This window comes from Eupeodes corollae, chromosome 3 (assembly GCF_945859685.1).
Source record: "Eupeodes corollae chromosome 3, idEupCoro1.1, whole genome shotgun sequence".
Lineage (NCBI taxonomy): Eukaryota > Metazoa > Arthropoda > Insecta > Diptera > Syrphidae > Eupeodes > Eupeodes corollae.
The window spans coordinates 62,119,909-62,140,026 of NC_079149.1; the positions used below are offsets into that span (position 1 = coordinate 62,119,909).

At 31.9% G+C, this 20,118-nt stretch overlaps 1 protein-coding gene across 1 annotated transcript; it reads right to left on the reverse strand.

The window, feature by feature from the left end:
- Positions 1-2,426: 2,426 nt before the first annotated feature.
- On the reverse strand, positions 2,427-15,730 carry LOC129949530 (trifunctional purine biosynthetic protein adenosine-3). The gene is made up of 11 exons (XM_056061050.1): positions 15,249-15,730; positions 7,793-8,040; positions 7,078-7,727; positions 6,787-7,009; positions 6,061-6,208; positions 5,332-5,590; positions 4,894-5,145; positions 4,029-4,829; positions 3,646-3,891; positions 2,728-3,587; positions 2,427-2,667 (listed from the first exon to the last, which is right to left on the reverse strand). Exons 1-11 carry the CDS (start codon positions 15,423-15,425, stop codon positions 2,485-2,487), a joined length of 4,047 nt encoding a protein of 1,348 aa, XP_055917025.1. The 5' UTR covers positions 15,426-15,730; the 3' UTR covers positions 2,427-2,484.
- Positions 15,731-20,118: the final 4,388 nt, after the last annotated feature.

Here is a 20,118-nt window from a genome sequence, read left to right on the forward strand (position 1 = left end):
ATATATAATTTTAGAAATAGAAACTATATTGCTATCGTTTAATTAAGAATTTGTGTGGAAATATGTCTTCAAACGTATATAAACTCATATTTTGTAATTCATTCGTCGTTCGTTGGTCGTGCTTATGTGAATACTGCCCTATGTTGTCTGAACCTGTCAAATCTCGGCTTTGAAGTTAGTGGACACTGATTTTGACGTTTCCCTATCTATACACTCAATTTCAGTTATGTCAAAATTAAGCTATATATAATTTTTGTATTCAACTTAAAGCTGAACTTTATTACTCTGTGATCAATTTACTTTCCGAAACATTCGATTTGATGTTTAATATAAAAGGGTTCCTTGTCAAATTCGAAAAGCAACAAGTAATACTTTTTTAAAATATAAAATACAATTCAAGATGGATTTGCCTGAAGAGCATTTTGTAGACAATTATATTTTTGGTAGTTTTCCTACGATGAATTCAAAATACAGGTTAGTGAAGCAAGGTTCCGAATTTAAAGTTTATCACACTTGAAAAACTAATTAGTTGTCCCGTTTAAAATTACTTTTATAGAATGTAGTACCCCAAAAACATATATAGTACATATAGAGCGTTTTTTCAGTTGACTGCGAATAAAGTCCCTTACGCACCATTCACATGAACACGACCAAAGAATGGACAAATATTCGCCGATTTTGACATTTCTTTCATATGAGAGTTTTTAATTCTTCGGGAATGAAGTTTGACTTTGACAAGAATGAAGACAAGAATGATTTTCTTAGGTTTAGTACGCGTGATTATTTTATTCGTTGCGAGTGTGGATAATGTGGAACGCGAATAAAGTTTTACAGTTCGTATCAACTACTTTTTTTCGCGATGAATAGATTTTTTTTGATAAATTTATTAATATATGATATTGAAAAGTAAAAGTATGCATCAAAAATCAAATAGAAACTATATTGCTATCGTTTTATTAAGAATTTGTGTGGAAATATGTATTCAAACGTATATAAACTCATATTTTGTAATTCATTCGTTGGTCGTGCTCATGTGAATACTACCCTATGTTGTCTGAACCTGTCAAATCTCGGTTTTGAAGTTAGTGGACACTGATTTTGAAGTTTCACTATCAGATGCACGGGTTCACGAGATGGTTCACAAGTATGTACTAGGCTTAAGGACACAAAAATTCAAAAAGAATCGTTCAGTATTTAAATATTAATCACTCATATTAAATTTTATATCTGATTTTATTAAACATTATTTCAAGTTCTCAAAAAACAAATGTTTCCTATTTTATACATTTGTATTTTTTATTAATATCTCAATTCTCAGTTCCGGATTGACTAGAGCTTTGTAGAGTAATTTTGCATTCACAAAGCTGTTTAAATTTTGACCTGTAGTCACAATAAATTCGCCCAATTTCTGACCAAAAATCTTCGGAACAAACCTTTTGTATTAGGGGCCGGTTATAGCTATCAGTAAAATCCATCAGTAAAATTTTTGTTTTTAGTTTTTGAGCGTGTTATAGATTTATTTCTAACAAAAGATTGATGCAATAAGATGAATCCTATATTGAAGTATTTTTTTCAAAAAGAAACAATGCATTTAAAGTTTTATTTAATTTATAAATCCATTTTAATTTTTTTAATGATGAAATTTCATTTTACTGAACAGCTGACTGCCAAAAGTCAAAAGAAATTCCATTTCGTTTTATTGTTCGTGTTTCAATTTTTTGCTGTTCCGATCACATCATTAAAAATGATGATGATGATGAAAGCAACAGCAAAAAAATTGTCTGAGGCGCGAAGCTCGATGTTATGATCGAAAGTAAACAACATTTTCCTAGCAAAACAAATCATCCGAAAGTACTCAAAAAACTTAATTGGGAACAACTCGAGTCTCTCAATAAGTGAAAAATATTCGCCATGTATCTTCCGAGCATGGAAAAGCGGGTGTACTTGAAAGCGTCGTATTTTTTGAGAAGATCTTTTATTTATTATACACAAAGCTGTTGCAATCAATAAATTTTGTTTATTTTTTGCACGACCCATGATAAGATCAACTTAATTTCACAGAAGCACAAACGATAACAAACAAATGAATAACAAAACGAACTCTTCAAATAGAAACTTCAAAGTGACATTTAATTTAATGACGTAAGTTTACTGATTGCTATGATCGCTCATCAGTAAAACATTTCAAATTCCTCCTGTTTCAAATTTTACTGATGCATTTTACTGATAGCTATAACTGGCCCCTTATGTAAAAGATTACATTTAAGTTTAGGCCAAAGAAACACATCTGGTCAGCTACAAAATATCTATTGACTACGTTTGGTTCCAGATATCTAGATATTCTTACCTTCCTAAATCCCAATTCCTATAGACGATAACAAACAGACGATATTCCGTTGGATAGGCAGCAAAGAAAGTATAACACATTATTAATAACTTGCTATATTATATTGCTTTTCTTTAATAGTATTTATTTCAATTAATCTACGTTCTTCTTATTAAATGTCCATTTTTGTCTAATCCAACAGTACCTGTTGCTACAAGCCTCAAAGCTTGTGGGAAAGCATAGTGTTCGGCTTTAAGAATTCTCTGTGTCAATGTTTCTGCTGTATCCTCAGGTAGTATTGGAACCCTTTCTTGGACAATTATTGGTCCTGTATCGACGCCCTGTTTTAAATATTTAAATAAGCCAAACAATAAAAAATCCAAGTGCAGTCTTATTCTTACCTCATCGATAAAGTGAACCGTGCATCCAGATTCCAAGTCACCGGCATCAATTGCTTTCTGTTGAACATGCAAGCCTGTATGTTTTGGCAAAAGTGATGGGTGTATGTTTATTAGTTTGCCCTTCCATTTCTTAACAAAACCTTCTGATAAAATTCGCATGAATCCAGCACAACAAATTATATCCACTTTTTGTTTTTCTAACTCTTTCGACATTTCCAAATCAAACTGTTCTCTGTCTTTAAATTTCCTATGAGACAAAACTACGGTAGGAATACTTGATTTAGCTGCTCGTTCTAGTCCATAGACGCCTTCTTTGTTCGAAATAACCAACACTATATCGCTTAGCAAGCCCATAGCAGAATTTCTACTTGCGTCGATAAGCGCTTGTAAGTTTGATCCAGAACCTGAGATAAGGACGGCAACTCTTTTGCGTGGAAGTCCTAAAAGTCGTTGTGTGCTAAGTAGGCAATCATCAAAATTTTCAACCACCACTTGAGGAGTATTGGCAGATTTTTTGACTACCATTCCGATTTTTGTTGCTCGGTGAGTGAAACGTAGAAGTTGCAAAAAATCTGCTTCGTATTTTGGATCGACAACTAGAATCATTCCAATTCCACAATTGTAAGTGCGCAACATCTCGTAACTTGTTACGCGGCCCTTTGCTGCTATCCATGCAAAAACGGGTGGTATCACAAATGATTTCGCACAGATACGAACACCAAGGTCTTTGGTAAGTATTCTAGGAATGTTTTCGATGAAACCGCCACCTGTTATATGTGCCAAGGCTTTAATTATGCCCTTTGAGAGAAGTGGAGCTATTGCGTTTACGTAAATTTCCGTTGGAGCTAAAAATTCTTCACCTAAAATGAATAAAACATAAATGAATATTCTTAACAATTTAAATTAATTCCTCTTTACCATAAGTCTTTCCACTAAATGGCGCGATGTCAAAAAAGTTTACTCCAGCTACTTTCATGACTGCATGAACCAAACTGAAACCATTGCTATGAACCCCACTAGAGGGTAAACCAATAATAGAATCTCCTTCGCATAGTTCATTGGTTCTTGGAAGGATTAAATCATTTTCAGCAATTCCAAGTGAGAATCCAGCAAGATCATATGCATTGGGTTCGTATAGAAGAGGAACTTCAACGGAGTGTATGTCTGAAATAAGAATAACGATTTATAAACCATCTTTCTGTATAAGTGGCCATATCTATATAAGATAACTTTCTTTTCAAATATAAAGAATACCATTGGATGTACAAATTTAGTTAAATAACCCAAACCTCATTACTTACCAATTATACTGCTATTGGCTTTTTGTGATCCACTCACTATGCCTGTCATTATGTCATTAAAAAGCGTTCGGTTTAAATCTCCGCATGCAAAGTATGAGGAAAAAGTCAACGGCTCAGCTCCATTGCAAAGAATATCATTCACACACATGGCCACTAAATCAATACCAACTGTTGAATTGAGTTTTGTTTCTTGGGCTATTTTAATTTTAGTTCCACAGCCATCTGTGCCCATTATCAATATTGGGTCTTTAAAAGTCTTGGGAACTCGTGTAAGTCGTTTCCCGCCCTGTGTTGTAAACGATTCAGCTTTTTGTGGATTTTCTTTTTGCAATCTCTTGCTCTTATCGGCTTCAATGTCTGTGCACACGCATTTGGAAACTTCTATTAAGTTTTCTTTATTATTCTTTGATTTCGATGCATTATTCAGAGCCAATCCAAAATTTAAGATTTTAATTAAACTGGCAGAATTTGTGGCACTGATTTTGCCAATCAAACTGGCGCATGAGATTTTCTGCCATTCAGTGCATTCCTTGGATACAACCAAAACCATTCCAAGGCCACAGTTGAAGTTTTTCAATAGAGTATTTTCACATATTTCAAGCTTTGATGTAAGCCATCCATATACTTCAGGAATGTTAAATTTTTTAAAATCAAGTTCTAAATTAAAGTTGTCTTTGGAAAGTTTTGCAAGACCCTCTTCCAAGCTTGAGTTAATGTGAGCAATGGCCTTTACTGAGCCTGTATTAAGTAATGGAAGTACATCACTCACATAGATGCGTGTTGGACATGCTAGTTGTTGACCTTATAGATTAAAAAAAACCTTTTAGTTTTATATTTTTTTTTAAATATAAAATGAATAAAGCACCTAATGTTTTACTTTGATCTCCAAAGCTTGATTTTTCACTAAAACTCAGTCCTTTATTTTGTAGCGCATTATAGATTTTATCAAAGCCTGCACAGTGGAGACCACTTGATTGCAGTCCTATAACCAAATCTCCAGGAGCGTATCTATCATACCTTGGAAGTTCCGACCCGTCTTCAAGAATGGCTAAGCAATAACCAGCAATATCGTATTTTCCCACTTCGTAAACTGAAGGCATTTCTGCTGTTTCACCTCCTGTTTAGAGAATATACAATTAATAATAACGAATACGATAGGACATAAGATTCCCCAAAATCTGATCAAGATTCGATTACGATTAACTGTGACAACAATTTACTGAAATGCATTTTTCTCAAGTTTTAGTTATTGGCCAGTTCCGGATCAGATGAGAGTAGGCTATATTGATTTACAAAAACATACCCAGAAGAGCGCAATTGGAAACTCGACATCCTTCGGCTATGCCTTTCACAATTTGTGCGGCCACTGGCACTTGAAGTTTTCCACAAGCTATATAATCCAGGAAAGCTACTGGTTCAGCTCCACTTTCTAAAACATCATTGACACACATTGCCAGTAAATCACAACCTATGCTCTCATACATTTGGTTTTCTAAGGCAACTTTTATTTTAGAACCGACACCGTTAGTGGCTTCGCATAGAACAGGGTTTTTGTAGGGTAGCTGTTAGTGAATATCAAAACAAAAATAAATTTACTTTTTTCCTTTCGTCCTTGAACACACTGAACGCGACGTACTATTTAAGCCGACTAAACCGTTTAAGTTAAGTCAAAATGTAATTTATAAAAAATCATTTAAATCAAGGAGCAAACATTTCCTTCTAACTAGTTCCGGTCAAATTTGATATTACTTCGATAATTCGAATTTTCTATTCAGAGAATAATATGAAGCTTTCGACCCTTCTAAGCTTTCCAAGTCAATTTTTATCTAAAAACATGTTTATGGCTCGACCCTTTGAGGAAGTTCATCTTTATAAAAAGATGGGTTATATGCGCTCATAATACCGGGACTAAGTCTTATGGTATTCGTTTGTGTTTAAAGACTCATATTAAATTTAAAGTATTAATATAGAAAAAATTATAAAAACTAAGAGCATCACGTTCATGTGTTCAAGCAAGTTAATTTTTACAAACCTTGTTAAGACTAAAAAGTCCACCAAAACCTCCTAAACCCCCAATGACACCGAGCCGATGGGTACCACGGCATAGTGGTTTAATTCTTTGGACTAAATCATCCCCAGCATCAATATCAACGCCACTTTCTCTATACGATAGAGATTGCCTTCATCAGACGCAATCGGAAATGAAAGATAATATTTTATTGATTAGAATTGCATGCATAGAGAAAATATGATAGTTTGCGGTTGGAAGAGTAAACTTTGATGTTAGACTTTACTTTACCCGGTAGAAGACAAGATTTGACTTTATCCGGTAGAAGATATCACGCACGCGATCACTATAAAAATTCTGATCAAATTAAAAAAGCTAGCGACCGATAAGAACTTTATTGTTGCTACATACAAATTCGACACGATTAAGAAGATAGTAGAAGGTTAGCAAAAAGATGTCTTTTACATTCTCCCAAAATAAAAATAAATTACTCGAATATTTTTACTGACTTGCTCACTTTTTTGACGTAAAATCAATTGAAGTATGTATTGATCTTTGAATATTATAATAACTTTACAAAACAAAAATTAAGGGCTGTATTGTTTTGTATCGTTTTTATTTCCTTATGTCAGAGGTTTTCAATATTGTAAATGAGTTGTTGAAAATAAATGAAGCAATTTTTGTTCTAATATGATACGAAATGATAACAACTTTAATTTTACTTCACCAAAATTTGGATTAAGTTATTACAATTTGAGGGCCTTCTGTGCAATATCGGTACGGAATTGTGATCCTTTGCCAGAAAATTTAATTCCTTGACATATAGAAGTAGCTTCTTGTGCTGCTATTTTAAGATCGTTGCCTAGGGCTACTGCGATCAACACTCTACCACCGTTTGTGATTAGTTGGTTTGCCGCATTTAAAGCAACACCACTGTGAAATACAATTTTTTGAGCAGTATTTTCAGGAATTCCTAAAAAAGGTATACATTTATTAATAAAAAAAACATACGAACTTGTCTTTATTTAATATGAACGTTACCTTCAATTATGCATCCCTTTGTTGAAGTTTCAGGGTATCCAGCGCTGGCCATAACAACACCAACCGCTTTGAGATCACTCTCCCATTCGAGATTCAATTCGTTCAGTTTATTCTCACAACACGCACTCATAACTTCGTAAAGATCAGTTTTCAGAAGTGGTAGTATGACTTGCGTTTCAGGATCACCAAAGCGGCAGTTGAATTCCAACACCATAGGACCATTTTGAGTTAACATAATGCCAGCGTATAGCACACCGCAGTATTGAATTCCTTCAGAACGAATGCTGTCAACGGCTTTTTGTAACACTTCCTTTTTTACAATTTCAATATCGTTATTTGATATGAGCGGACATGGACAGTATGCACCCATGCCACCGGTGTTCGGTCCTTCGTCGTTTTCTTTAAGGCGCTTATGATCTTGAGCCGGAAGCATAACGGACACATTTTTGGAGTCGACAAATGCGAGAACAGAAATTTCTTCGCCCGTTAAAAGTTCTTCGATAACAATGACTTCCCCAGCTTTACCAAATTTCTTTTGGCCTAAGATTTCGTCAACGGCACCACAAGCTTCTTCTTTATTTTTAGCTACAACAACACCTTTTCCAGCTGCCAATCCACTTGCCTTTACAACAAGAGCATTGTAAGAGGCGCTGTTGAATTTATTTATATATTCAAGAAAATGTATGTATGTACATTGTATATTTAAGGTAATTACCTATTGATAAATTCCTTTGCTTTTTCAGCTTCGGTAAATGACTCAAAACGCGCTGTTGGAATACTATGCCGAATCATAAAATCCTTTGCCCATTTTTTATCAGACTCTATTCTAGCTCCACTCTTTCCTGGACCAAAGCATCGAATGTTATTGATTTGCAATGCATCACCCAACCCATTTGCGAGTGGATCTTCTGGTCCAACTATGACCAAGTCAATGTTTTTAGTCTTGCACCAACTGACAATTGCCTGCAAGTCAAATGAAAAGTTAAGTTAAGGTTAAGGCTAAGATTATGAACTTTTACATAGTAGTGAACAAATTATTGTTCGAATTTACTTTTATCTTTGCAGGAATGTATTTATTATTTACTTTATTTATGGAAATAAAGTATTCAAGAAATAATATTAATCAGAACGTCCGAGGCGATCTTGCTAATCTAGGTTCAGTAGTTATGTAGGTAGAAAAATGCAAACTCCTAGTAAAATATTATTAAACTGAAATGGCAATTATCTTTTTTAATTAAAAAATAATAAGTTATTTAAAAATTTACATTTCAACTACTTTGTTTAAGTAATTTAATTCTTTGCTTTTTATAATTAATATATTTGTAAATATAATTTAACATAAAAACACAGTTTGTAAACAAAATTGTTCACATTTCAAATAACCCAACTGGACACATAATCCTGATGCGCTGTCATGTGATTTTTTTTTAACATCGTGCTTAAAAGAATAGTGCAGAGCTCACACGTCAACACTAGAGGCACTATCTTTCAAAAGATCTGAAGAACTCAGCGTGATGTCAATGGGGCTTTTGACGTCTTGGTCAAAACGTCACCATGGACAAACGTAACTTTGAGGTAGTCAAGAACTTCGTCTACCTAGGCTCCGCTGTAATTGCAGAAAACAACACAAGCGCTGAGATCAAACGCGGAATAACTCTTGCTAACCGCTGTTTCTTTGGACTGAGAAAGCAATTGAATGGTAAAGTCCTCTCTCGGGGGACCAAAGTATGGCTATATAAGACCCTTATCATCCCGTCCTGCTATACGGTGCAAAAGCATGGACTATGACAAAAGAGGATGAAAGCACCTTGGGTCGGTTCGAGAGAAAAATTCTTCGTCAGATCGACGGTCCCGTATGCATCGAAAGGGAGTGGAGGAGAAGATGGAACGACGACCTGTACGGGCTGTACAGCAACGTAGACTGAGCCAGAAGGGTAAAAGTCCAACGACTAAGATGGCTGGGTGACGTAGAGTGCATGGAAACCAATGCTCCGCCCCGGAAAGTCTTCGAATCCACACCCACATGGAAGGTTTCTTCACCCAACAGCTAGGGACCGAGCTAGATGGAGAAGTTTGTTGGGTGAGGCCCTTGTTTACACAGGATTGTAGCGCCACCTTAAATAAGTAAGTAAGGACACATAATTCAGCCATCTACAGTAAAGAGAAAATGACTTTTTAACAATATCCCATAAATTGTCTAAGAGGTTTAAATCAGGACTTAAAAAAGACTACTCTAGAATTTCAATGGAATTGTTTGCAAAAAGGAATTTGAATATGTGAGACCCAATTTTTTGTCCATCATCATTTGGGTCCTTTTTTTAACGATGTAAGAAAGAACCCGCTTTACTAAATCTTGTGTATTTACATCCTTAGCATATCCTCATTTCTTTTGTATGTGGAGTTTTTCATTATAAATTATCGAAATTGCGTTCTTAACTAATATTTAGTAAAATCTTAGATCGGCGTTATTTTAACAAAGTTTTGGAGTTTTTCTTTTTTATGGAGTTAAGCTTTTATTTTTACCCATTTAAGTAAAATTATATTTTTTTTCTTTTAAAATTAAAATATGCTTAAAATAAAATAACAGATAATTTAAAAAAAATTTCGATTAAAACCTATGCAGACAAAATCAAGCTTAAATTCTGTAAATAGGTATAACCGTAAAACAATTTCTGCCAGTAATTTGATAATATGTGAACATTCTTTTTTCGTTAATAGGTATTTTTCTTACTTAGACAACAGTTTATGGTCGTTAAAAACAAGAAATCTAAGTTGATGCCAAAGCACAATATTGTGAATAAATAGTTTTTTTTTCGTTTTTTATGCACTTTATGTATGTCAACAGTAAAGAAAATTGGAATTGTGCTATGGAAAATTAAAGGAACATATAGAGAACTAGTCATAATAAACTATCAAATCGATTGATCTTACTCATTTCAGATTATTCGATCAAACAAACATCCGTTACTCAACATTGAAAACGTAGAAACTCTTGAAAAATACCAGTATCGCTGTATTATTCATATTAGCATACAAAGTAAGCTTAGTTGTAAAAGTAATTAATTGTTTGATTTAAAGTGTCGATGATTAGTTTTGAAAATAAATAACATACCGGTGGAATGTAAACGTTCCTAAACATAAGTTATCTTCCCAAAAGTACACACAATTTTTACTTGTGACATATAAAAACTGTATGGCAATTATTACATTCCTACAAAATTTGAAACTAGAGATTTTAATCAAACTTTACATTACGATCGTAGAGAAGTCGGAAAATGTGGGTCGCCCACTTTCGCGTAAGGCGTTTAACAGTCTCCATACAATTTCTCAAATTTCTCAAACATCGAAAATTCGGAATTTCTCAAAAATCAATGGATACAATTTTATTAAATTTGTTTTATTAACTTGGCTTTTCTCAACAAAATTTTTTTTGATTTTTAAGTAAAAATAAATTATATGGAGTCTCGATTTATTCGAGAAAATATGCGTCAAGACAAGGTGTAATGGTCATCTTCTGATGAGCCCAACCATTACATCGGGGCGAAACGCATATATGAACACCTATGCTGGTTTATTTTATTTTCATTTTCATGATTTTAAATAAAAATTTCATTTTCATGATTTTAAATCATATTTATTAAAAATAATCGGTGTTCAGGAAAAAACAATTCGACTGGTAACAATCAAATATTTCATCTTCTTAAGTAAATATAATTTTTTTTTCAAAATTTGATATCTCAAAAAGGGGCCAACATTTTTAAACGAAATTCAAATGTACAATGTATGTACATACATATATTTAATAATCACTAAATAACCCAATAGCAAAAGTGTTTTTAAGACAAAATTTAAAAAGTGTATGCAAAATTAATTGAAAAAAAAAACGCTTCAACATTTTTCGAGAAAAAAATTAGTAAACCAAAGTTTGTTTAAACTTTTTTTTGCAGGTACATTTGAAAATACATGAAATATCGTTAAATAGATTTTTTTGGATACTTGAGTAATATTCCGCGACCCAATCAGGTATTTTATTTTTAATAATATACTTATTAGAAAAAGAGTTGGGATGTGACCCACACCGATAACTTCCCATCCGTACCCGCCTGTCGATTTGTCTAAAACTTAAAAAAAAAAATAATAAAAACAATATTTTGGGTAAGATACATAATTTGAAATCAATATCATTCCTAGTTCTCCTTATACTTTAATCGAAACCCGTTTCATATCAGTTTGTTGTTGTATGTTTTCCTATTTTGTAAAAAAGACTTTTAAATTGAATTTTTCCAAAAAATAACTAAAAGTTAGAATGAATGCTTTGCACATAATGAAATAAGTTTGATTTTAATATCAGTCGACCATCGATTTTTTCCAATTATGTGTATATGCGTAGATAGTACCCGCGGCATGATGGTTAGTGCGTTGGACTTCCATGCAAGGGGTCTTGGGTTTAATCCCTACCTGTGCCACTTTAATTTTAAAAAAAAATTTCGCGGGTACTGGCTCTTGCGAGGAATTGACAAATCCTTCAAGAGTAATTCTTGTCATGAAAAGTGCTTTCTCACATTAGCGGTTCGGATTCGGCCTTAAAGGTCCCTTCCATTTCTGACAACAGTACTCGCACACGGGAATGGTTGAGAGTTGTAAGTCACTAGGCCCTGGTTCACAACGGATTGTTGCGCTACCCAATTTTTATTATTTTTATTTGTAATTTTCACGATAAAACGGACTGTTGGAAATAAAAATGTTACCGAAAGTTTTTTTTATAAGAGGAAATTAGTTTGAAGCCAATATCTTAAATTATTGAAAAAATATTTCATTAAAAAAAAATGTTTACCAACTTTTAGTAATTTTTTTTAGGTTTTTTTTTTGTATAAAAGCTGTCAGTTCGATTTTTGAAATATTTTTTTTTCAGGTTTTTGGTGTATACAAAAAACGTGTGATTGAATTTTTTTTTTCAAAATTATAATATCACGTAAAAATTAGATTGAAGTCGCTAGCGTTATTGATTCGTGACATATTTTGGGTTAACCAAAATGTTCCCTTATTTTGAATTGCAATAGTAAAAAAATCATCACACAGTTTTTTGAAAAGTTCTTTCTGCATCTTATTATCTGCATAACAAAATGTATTTGAAGTTGATATCTCCTCTAGTTCTTGAAATATGCAAGACGAAAAAAATTCCAAAAACGAATTCATTAAATTTTGATCAACGGACAATCCAGGGAGGGGGGGTCATAGGAGCCATAAAGCTTATGCAGTTCGGTTGTGTAAGTAAAGACTTGTTAGTAATTTAACGAAATTCACCAAAAATTGGTTTGTTTGTCGAAAACATTTAAAGTTTTTGTAATTTGAGTAATGCTTTAAATTATTTTCATAAAATTTGTTTCTACGAAAAAGAGCAAATATTCATATTTTTAAAAAGAAATCTTGAATAAGAGATCTTCAATTTTATATTAAGTACCCTTTTAATTCCTGAAACTAGCCTTCAACTCCATCTTATTTTGTATGCACATAAATAGTGAACATTAAAGTGATTTTTACTTGCGACACATAGGAACTATGCAAGTATTGCATTCGTAACAAAATTCGAATCAAACATGACGTTACGATGTTAGAAAATTCAAAAAAAGTGAGTCCCATTCCATCCGTCTATATGTCTGTCCTGGCCCCTAAAGCATAAACCACTGTGCCGATTGAAACTTTCATGTTTTAATACTAAAAATAATAGCAGTCCCCATACAAATTTTTCAATTTTTTCAGAAATGAACCGATAGATTTTTTCAGCTTCTTTTTAAAAGAAAAACATTTTTTGGTATTGCTCCAGAAGGGTACCCCTCATAAAGCCGTTATTTTGTTTTCAAATTTTCTCAAGAACTTAATCAGATTTCAATAATCTCGTCTTCCATGCAATCTCTTATCGATTGTCAAATTTTCAAATTGATGATGATTTTTGATGATCGGAAATGTCATTATTTTTTGTAATGCATTTAATGCGGGCAATTCATTTCTTTCAAAATTAATTTTCTGTTTAATAAAACTTTTAAGGTCGTAACAAATTAAAGAAGTCTACATTTTTAAGGGAATTTGCTTTAGATCTTCAAGAACTCAGATTTAAACACGAGTTTCAAGAATATAATTGTCCCAAAAACAGCAAAAGTGACACTTTTGTTAAACTATGTAATTGGTAATATCTATTAATATAAAAGCTTTAAATCTCTTGAGAACTGAAGTGAAAAGAGATTCTGAAACGTGTAGTTTGTGGCTGCCACACAAAAGTTTCTTCTTAGTTTGTTTTTATTTTATATTCAGAGAAATTATGTACTTAAATGCACCTATTTCCTTAAATTCAAGAACCAAACATTTTTCTCTCTTAAATTTTAATGTTGTAAAGATGAAGAATCAGCTCCAATTTACGAGTAAGCCGACTGGTAGCGATAGTAATAATAAACTCTCAAAAATTGAGTTCGAAAAAACTACGTACAAAAAAAAACAGACAGTTCTTGACAACAGAGTATTTTCATTTTTTTGATTTTTTGTAGTTTTTCTGGGTTTTTGAATTTGTGTAGGTTTTTTCGCATTAATATAATACTACGTTTCCACCGGGCACTAAACCGAGATTTAGCTAGATTTGTCACAAATCTCCTTGAAATCTCACAGATTTACAATACAAAATTTAATCTCCTCAAATGAAGATTTCAAATAAAACTCATTGAAATCTACTTGGAAACATTAGTTTGTCAAATCAAACAAACTTTTGTTTCGGAGAATAACTGTTGAACCGACAATAAACACTAAACAACTCAAAAACGAAAACGAAAGAAATCAAAAACGAAATAAAATGCAAGTATACAAAAATAATAAATACATAGGTTCAAGAATAAAATAAAACTAATTACGATTGGTTGTTATGACAACGTCAAATTAATCTCCTTTTTCTTTGGTGGAAACACCTCATGATTTATTTTAAATCATTTGCCTTAAATCTCGGATTATTTTTTGGTGGAAACGTACTATAAATGGCAACAAAAAAGAATATATTTTTTTTTTGGAAGAAAGCAAAAACTATTGTGTTTTCCCCTTAAATATGGCATATTTAGAAAACTGTTAAAATCCTGGAATGCTTTCATATGAACAAAGTCTGCTACAATAAATAGTTAGCCTATACCTTGCTGGACAATAGCGTTCTAAAATAATTAAATAACTAAAGTTGTCACTTTAGCCCTTGAAATGTGTATATTTAAGGTTAAGATGCACATAATTTTATTTAAATTTTGTTAGCCTTCTTTAAAGAACATTTTTAAGCGTTAGTAAAAACTCGTCTATATGTAAAGTGCTGGACCCCCCCCCCCCCCTGATTAAAAAGCTGGATCCGCCCTTGAAGTGAATCTAATATAAAATTGTAAAATTATGTTCGTAGCTGCTTCTAAAAAAGTCAACCGATATTTTAGTTTAAACAAAGCCTTTTTGTACATGTTCATATTTTGTCGTATACATAAATAATTCTTTGTGGTGTAACTTTCTTTATTATTTGCTTTTTTTTATTTTTTTTTCGATTTGTAATAATTTAGTATTTCAAATTGTATTGCATTAAAGCAAAATGAATTGGAATATACATTATTAAATTCTATGTATTGATTCAAAGAGTATTCTATTTTATTTTCTACATTTTACAATTTTTTACATCAGCATATAATTTGTTGATCCGACGATGAAATTTTTTTATGACAATTAATAACTCTATTTGTTTTATTGATACAATAAAACCAGTAGCACTGACAACTTTATATGGGTGCACATAATATTACATGCCCTTCTACCTCCATTCATTATGTTTGAATGACACAAAATATGAATTCAAAATATTGCCTGATTATGTGTTTTGTGCATTGCTATAGCTGAAGACATTTAAATAATAATATTATTATATTATATTATATTATATTATATTTGTATCTAAATTTTACATAAATCTTCCATGTAAGACTAAGAAACAATATATCGGTTTTTAAGGTTCTACCTCCGCTCAAACTACTGGCTACAAGCCTCAGCCTCTGCCTACACATTTTTCTTATAGAATGAATTTATATACGAGATGCATGATGTATTAAAATTGTATTCAAAGTTTTATACTGATTTGTACCAATTAAGAATTGTATCATAATTTGAATTACCTTAAAATCCTTTATATCAACATTCTTAACATTTTCGCACTTATTCACTTGTTGTATTCCATCACTACCGGGCAACACATAAACTTTTTCTACTTTTGCACTTTTGGATAATTTCCAGCAAATTGCATGCTCTCGGCCTCCATTGCCGATCACTAACACCTTTTGATTTCCCAACATCAAGAAAATGTATATTCTCGTTTCACTTTAATCAATTTTTATTAAATGTAATTATTTTGATAATCGCCTTTTTTTGGTCTCAAATTCGAGCACTAGCACAGTAAACAATTTAGTATATCAAATAAGCACCCCACGTGTTAAACAAATTTGTCGGGCACGGCGCAGAGAACCAAGTTGGTTGGATCTTCGTTTCGAACTGAAACTTATTTGATTTCGCTATGATCAAGTGATCAGCTTCAGGTTCGTTCGTTTACTTTGTGCACGAGAATTCTGTGATAAGCAGTACGGTTTGGAGTACGATAATCTAAAATGAATTTGACGTCATCATTATCATCTCGTTTTGTTAGGAAAGAAAACAAATGTATTTAATTTTATTTTATTGTTTTTTTTTTTAATTATTTTTGTGAAAATGATATGTTCTGGTGTACTACAAGAAAAATATTTATGAACAATTATGTACTAATACCTTTTCTTTGTATGTGCATTAACAAATAAAGTTGGACAAAGATTGTCTTTCAATAAGTCCAAACTATTGTTGCTGATGTTGATTAGTTGTTAGAAAAACTGCAAATAATAGAAATTGTATTCCATTTAGAAGCATATTATATAAACTCATACCACAAACTATGACATTAATAATTTGATAGCTCCTGTGACTGAGGATGATAAACCATGAGTTGTTCACCAAGGCGTATACGCACTTTTCTTCCTTTATTCATTATTTAATTAAAATATGTCTTTAATTAATTTTAAAGTTGTCAAAAAATTAAAAATTAAGGAAGGCATCTTTTAGTAAGAATGTTTATAAATAAAAGATGCACTAGTGAGTAAAAAAGTTAAAAATTAGATGTAACAAAGTTCAGAACAATTTGATTATATACTTAAATATCATTTTCCTTTACTTAAATAATGCAATAAATCGATGCCTTCACGTCATACATTTTAATTTAAGTTATAAAAATTGTTTTATTTTGTTCATATTATCATCATCATACATAGGTTATATCTATAAAATACAAAATACATACAAACATTAAACCTACCAGAAGATAGAGATGCGAAAAAAATAAATTCAGTTCTATTTTCAATTTGAAATTGACGTTGTTGTTGATATTTATTGTATTCTCCGCTGATTACCACAAGCAGAGGATCATTCGGTTATCAGTTGACCCTAAAGATAACTATAAATTATTAACAACATGTTTTTTTCCGATTCGTATTTTTTTATAACAATAATATTAATGATTTGCAAAGACTGATATGATAGACTAAAAGCCTATAGCTTTTTATAAGTAGGACTGAAATCAACAGACGACGACTAGGGCAATCAGTGTAATAGTTAAAATACCTACCTTAGTTTTGGATAGTTGTGATTTCAAAAAATAAAACCTTAAAATATCATCAGGCTCAATTTTCTACATAACATTTTTTGAAATATGCATATAAACATAAGATTATGTATATACATATCATTCATTTTATTTTTTAATTTTATTTGAACTGATTGAAATGATCAACAAGCCATTGAATTTTACTTTAATTGCAGAGATGCTTAAAACCTTTGAGAATGAATTTAAAACAAAAAATATATTTTTCTTTTTTGATAATTACTTTTGTTTTCGATTACATTTATGTAATTAAATTGCAAATTATCGAAGTTTTTCAAATACATGTAATAAGTAATTGAATCCTTTCGATTACATTTTAAATTAATTTTAAAAGGGTATTTAGATTTTAAAATGTAGGTAGATTTTTTTGAAATGATTTGTTTCCGTAGATTAAAATGTCTTTCAACGCCAAAAAGGTATTTTTAAATGCTATCCCTTCTTTATTTGAAACGCATTGTACAATTAATTAAAAATTTTTTTAATATGAATTTATGCAGCTTTAAATAGAGGTTCAATAAACGCTTATACAAGCTTCAAAAATTTACCCGTTACAAACAAAATTAATGGTAATTTTTTTATCGGTAATGAGAAGGGAAAAATACCAATAGAACACTTTGAATGATTTTGATATTTGAAGACGTTTGTATTTGTACAATTTGGTAAAAATTTCGAGTAAGTTCTTCAGGCCGATTCTGAAAAGAATTGTATGTGTTATTAAGAATAATTGTTATCTTCAAAAACGATGATAATGGTTGATTTAAATTTATCTGCATTTGATTTCTGCTTAAAAAGGTATGCTATAAATAAAATTAAAATGTAGAAGATGTTCATCTCTCCATTATAGGAATCCCATAAATGCAGAGGTTAAGATTATAGTGAAGTAAACATGTTCATTTTAATTCTAGTATTTTTGTCGGGGCGACTTTCCATTACCGCAGTACGAATTTCCTTCTGATTTGTTTTTTACAGTTAGGTAGGGGTCTCAATTTCAATAGAACATGTTTTAAATATTAAAGCGCAGAAACACCAACACCTTTAGTCATAGAAAACAATAATTCCTTTCTCGGACTTAACCCTACTTTGTTTGTATTTTATTTGTTGAGCCTAAAACATGTTTTTTTAATTTATTGCACGGCATACTAACAGCTAAGTATGTAAGGGGGCAACCATTTTTGGGTGTTTGTATGTAAAAAAGTGAACTTTGAAAATTAATTTAAAATAGAAATAAATGTTTCCTCGCTCTAAAATTGATATAGTTATTAGTTAGTTGCACATATCTAGCAAATAAAAAAAAACCGCGAGTCAAAATTCGTGCTGTGGAAATGGAAAGTTGAGCCGAAACCAATCCGTGCCCCATTATATAAATTTTTTTTTAATGAAAGGTTTTTATGTTGTCCGAAAATATTATGCCATTTTTTTCCTATTTTTGAGTTTTTCTTTTTTTTTTGAATTATTTCTTTTACCAATTTCGTGAAGGCTTGCGGCAACGCTGTTATGTCAATTAGTTTAGTATTTTATTGGAAGTAAAAAAGATTTACCACATGTGTATTCTGTCCTACTTTGGGGTTTTGATATATATCTGCCTAGCTCTACTTGTCTACATTATCATATACATGTAAATCCACTTTATATAGCATCTTCGTCTTTTTATTTATTATTTTTCAGAAATACACTGCGCGTCATCAGGTTAGCACACACACTCGCGTAACTGATTCCAACCAATTATTATTTATTTATGCCGATTCAATTTTTAGTTAAAGAAAACAAACATTTTTGTTTTCCGTTTTTTACTATTGTTTTAATTGTTTTATAAAATAAAAACACATACAAAAACAATTCAATTTGAGTCATCAGGTTAGCACATATCACTTTTCTCATTTTTTTTAAAGCTTTTAGGCTTTAAACTTATTTCTCAACTTATACATTTAGTAATTAAAACATTGTTTTATAAATTGAATAGTGTGTAGAGCCTTCCTTGTTGACAATGACCTCATAGATTCGATTGGGAGGCGACTCGTACAATTTTTCAATATAATCCAAGGAAATGGATGACCAAGAGAGTTTAATGCTTTCGTTTAGTTCTGGTTTCTTCGAATATTGTTTCCCAGACTCATAAACTTTACGAGCAAGCAACCCCCACACGTTTTCTATTATATTAATGTCAGGTGAATAAAACTTACATTTTGTCCCTCAATCCATGTCTTAACGACCCGGGATGTGTAGATCGGAGCGTTGTCGTGTTGAAAATGCCATAGTAAGTTTCCAAACAAATTTTTGAAATGGGGAAAAGCATTTTAAAGTACGTTTTTGTAAGTAATTCCATTCATATTTGCTGTCAAAAACTGTAAGTCGCACGTACCAGTAGGAGATCGCTCCTCACACCATCACACCCCCACCCGACTATGAAGGCGATCCAACTGGTGTTCCTCCTTGCAAAGATCGTGAAAGTAGAAATAGTATCCGTCTGGACCCTCCAAATTATATTTCTTTTCATCAGAAAAGACAACGTAGCGCCAATCAGAACTCCATGACATGAGCACTCGTGCAAAATCCAATCGCATTGCCTTTCGAGCCACGTTAAGTGGGGGTTTCTTCTTCAGTTTAAGTCGTTTTAAGTGTAGAGCATTCCTTATCACTCTTTGGACTGTTGATAAACTTGCTTGAACACCTATATTTGCTCTGATCTTTGCTGCCGAGTTGTGAGAGTTGAATGCTTCTCTCAAAATTGCTCATTTATCAGTCTTAGAAATCACCCTATTATTACCGCCTTTATTATTTTTTTTTCCATATCCTGACTTATTACTCAAGAATGCGGATATTACTGTTCGACTTCTACCGATTTTTTTCGATATTGCACTTATTGACAGCCTTAAATCCTTGTAGGCTTCGATTTTAGCTTTCTCTTGCACAGATAACGATTTTTCCCTACCCATATTAATTTTAATACACCACTTAGAAGCAACAAAAATGCGGTTTGCCTACGCGTTCAACTCTTGAAGGTAAACTAAAAACAATTTGCAAATTCTAACCTGATGACATAAAAATAAAGGTCACTTTTCCATACAAAATAACATAAACAGTAAAAACCGTATAACGGGATTATTCCATTGCATGTTCTCTTTGCCAGTGAGATAGTATACAAAGATAAGAAAAATAGGATACACAATGTGAGCTGCATGTTGAAAACAACAACGACCAGATCAGTTCTATTAAGCTTATGGGGGATGTGCTAACCTAATTACGAGCAGTGTATGTACTAAAATTAGGATACAAATGTTCCTTAACCAAAATGTTCAAGTTGTAAA

What these genes read in the sequence shown, in the direction of transcription:
- LOC129949530 (XM_056061050.1), bottom strand. Translation starts at nt 15,425, where the DNA reads ATGTTGGGAAATCAAAAGGTGTTAGTGATCGGCAATGGAGGCCGAGAG. An exon ending in TTGATATAAAGGATTTTAAG is followed by an intron (nt 8,041 to 15,248) that starts GTAATTCAAATT and finishes TTTGACTTGCAG; the next exon opens with GCAATTGTCAGTTGGTGCAA. An exon ending in TTCCAATTGCGCTCTTCTGG is followed by an intron (nt 5,146 to 5,331) that starts GTATGTTTTTGT and finishes TTCTCTAAACAG; the next exon opens with GAGGTGAAACAGCAGAAATG.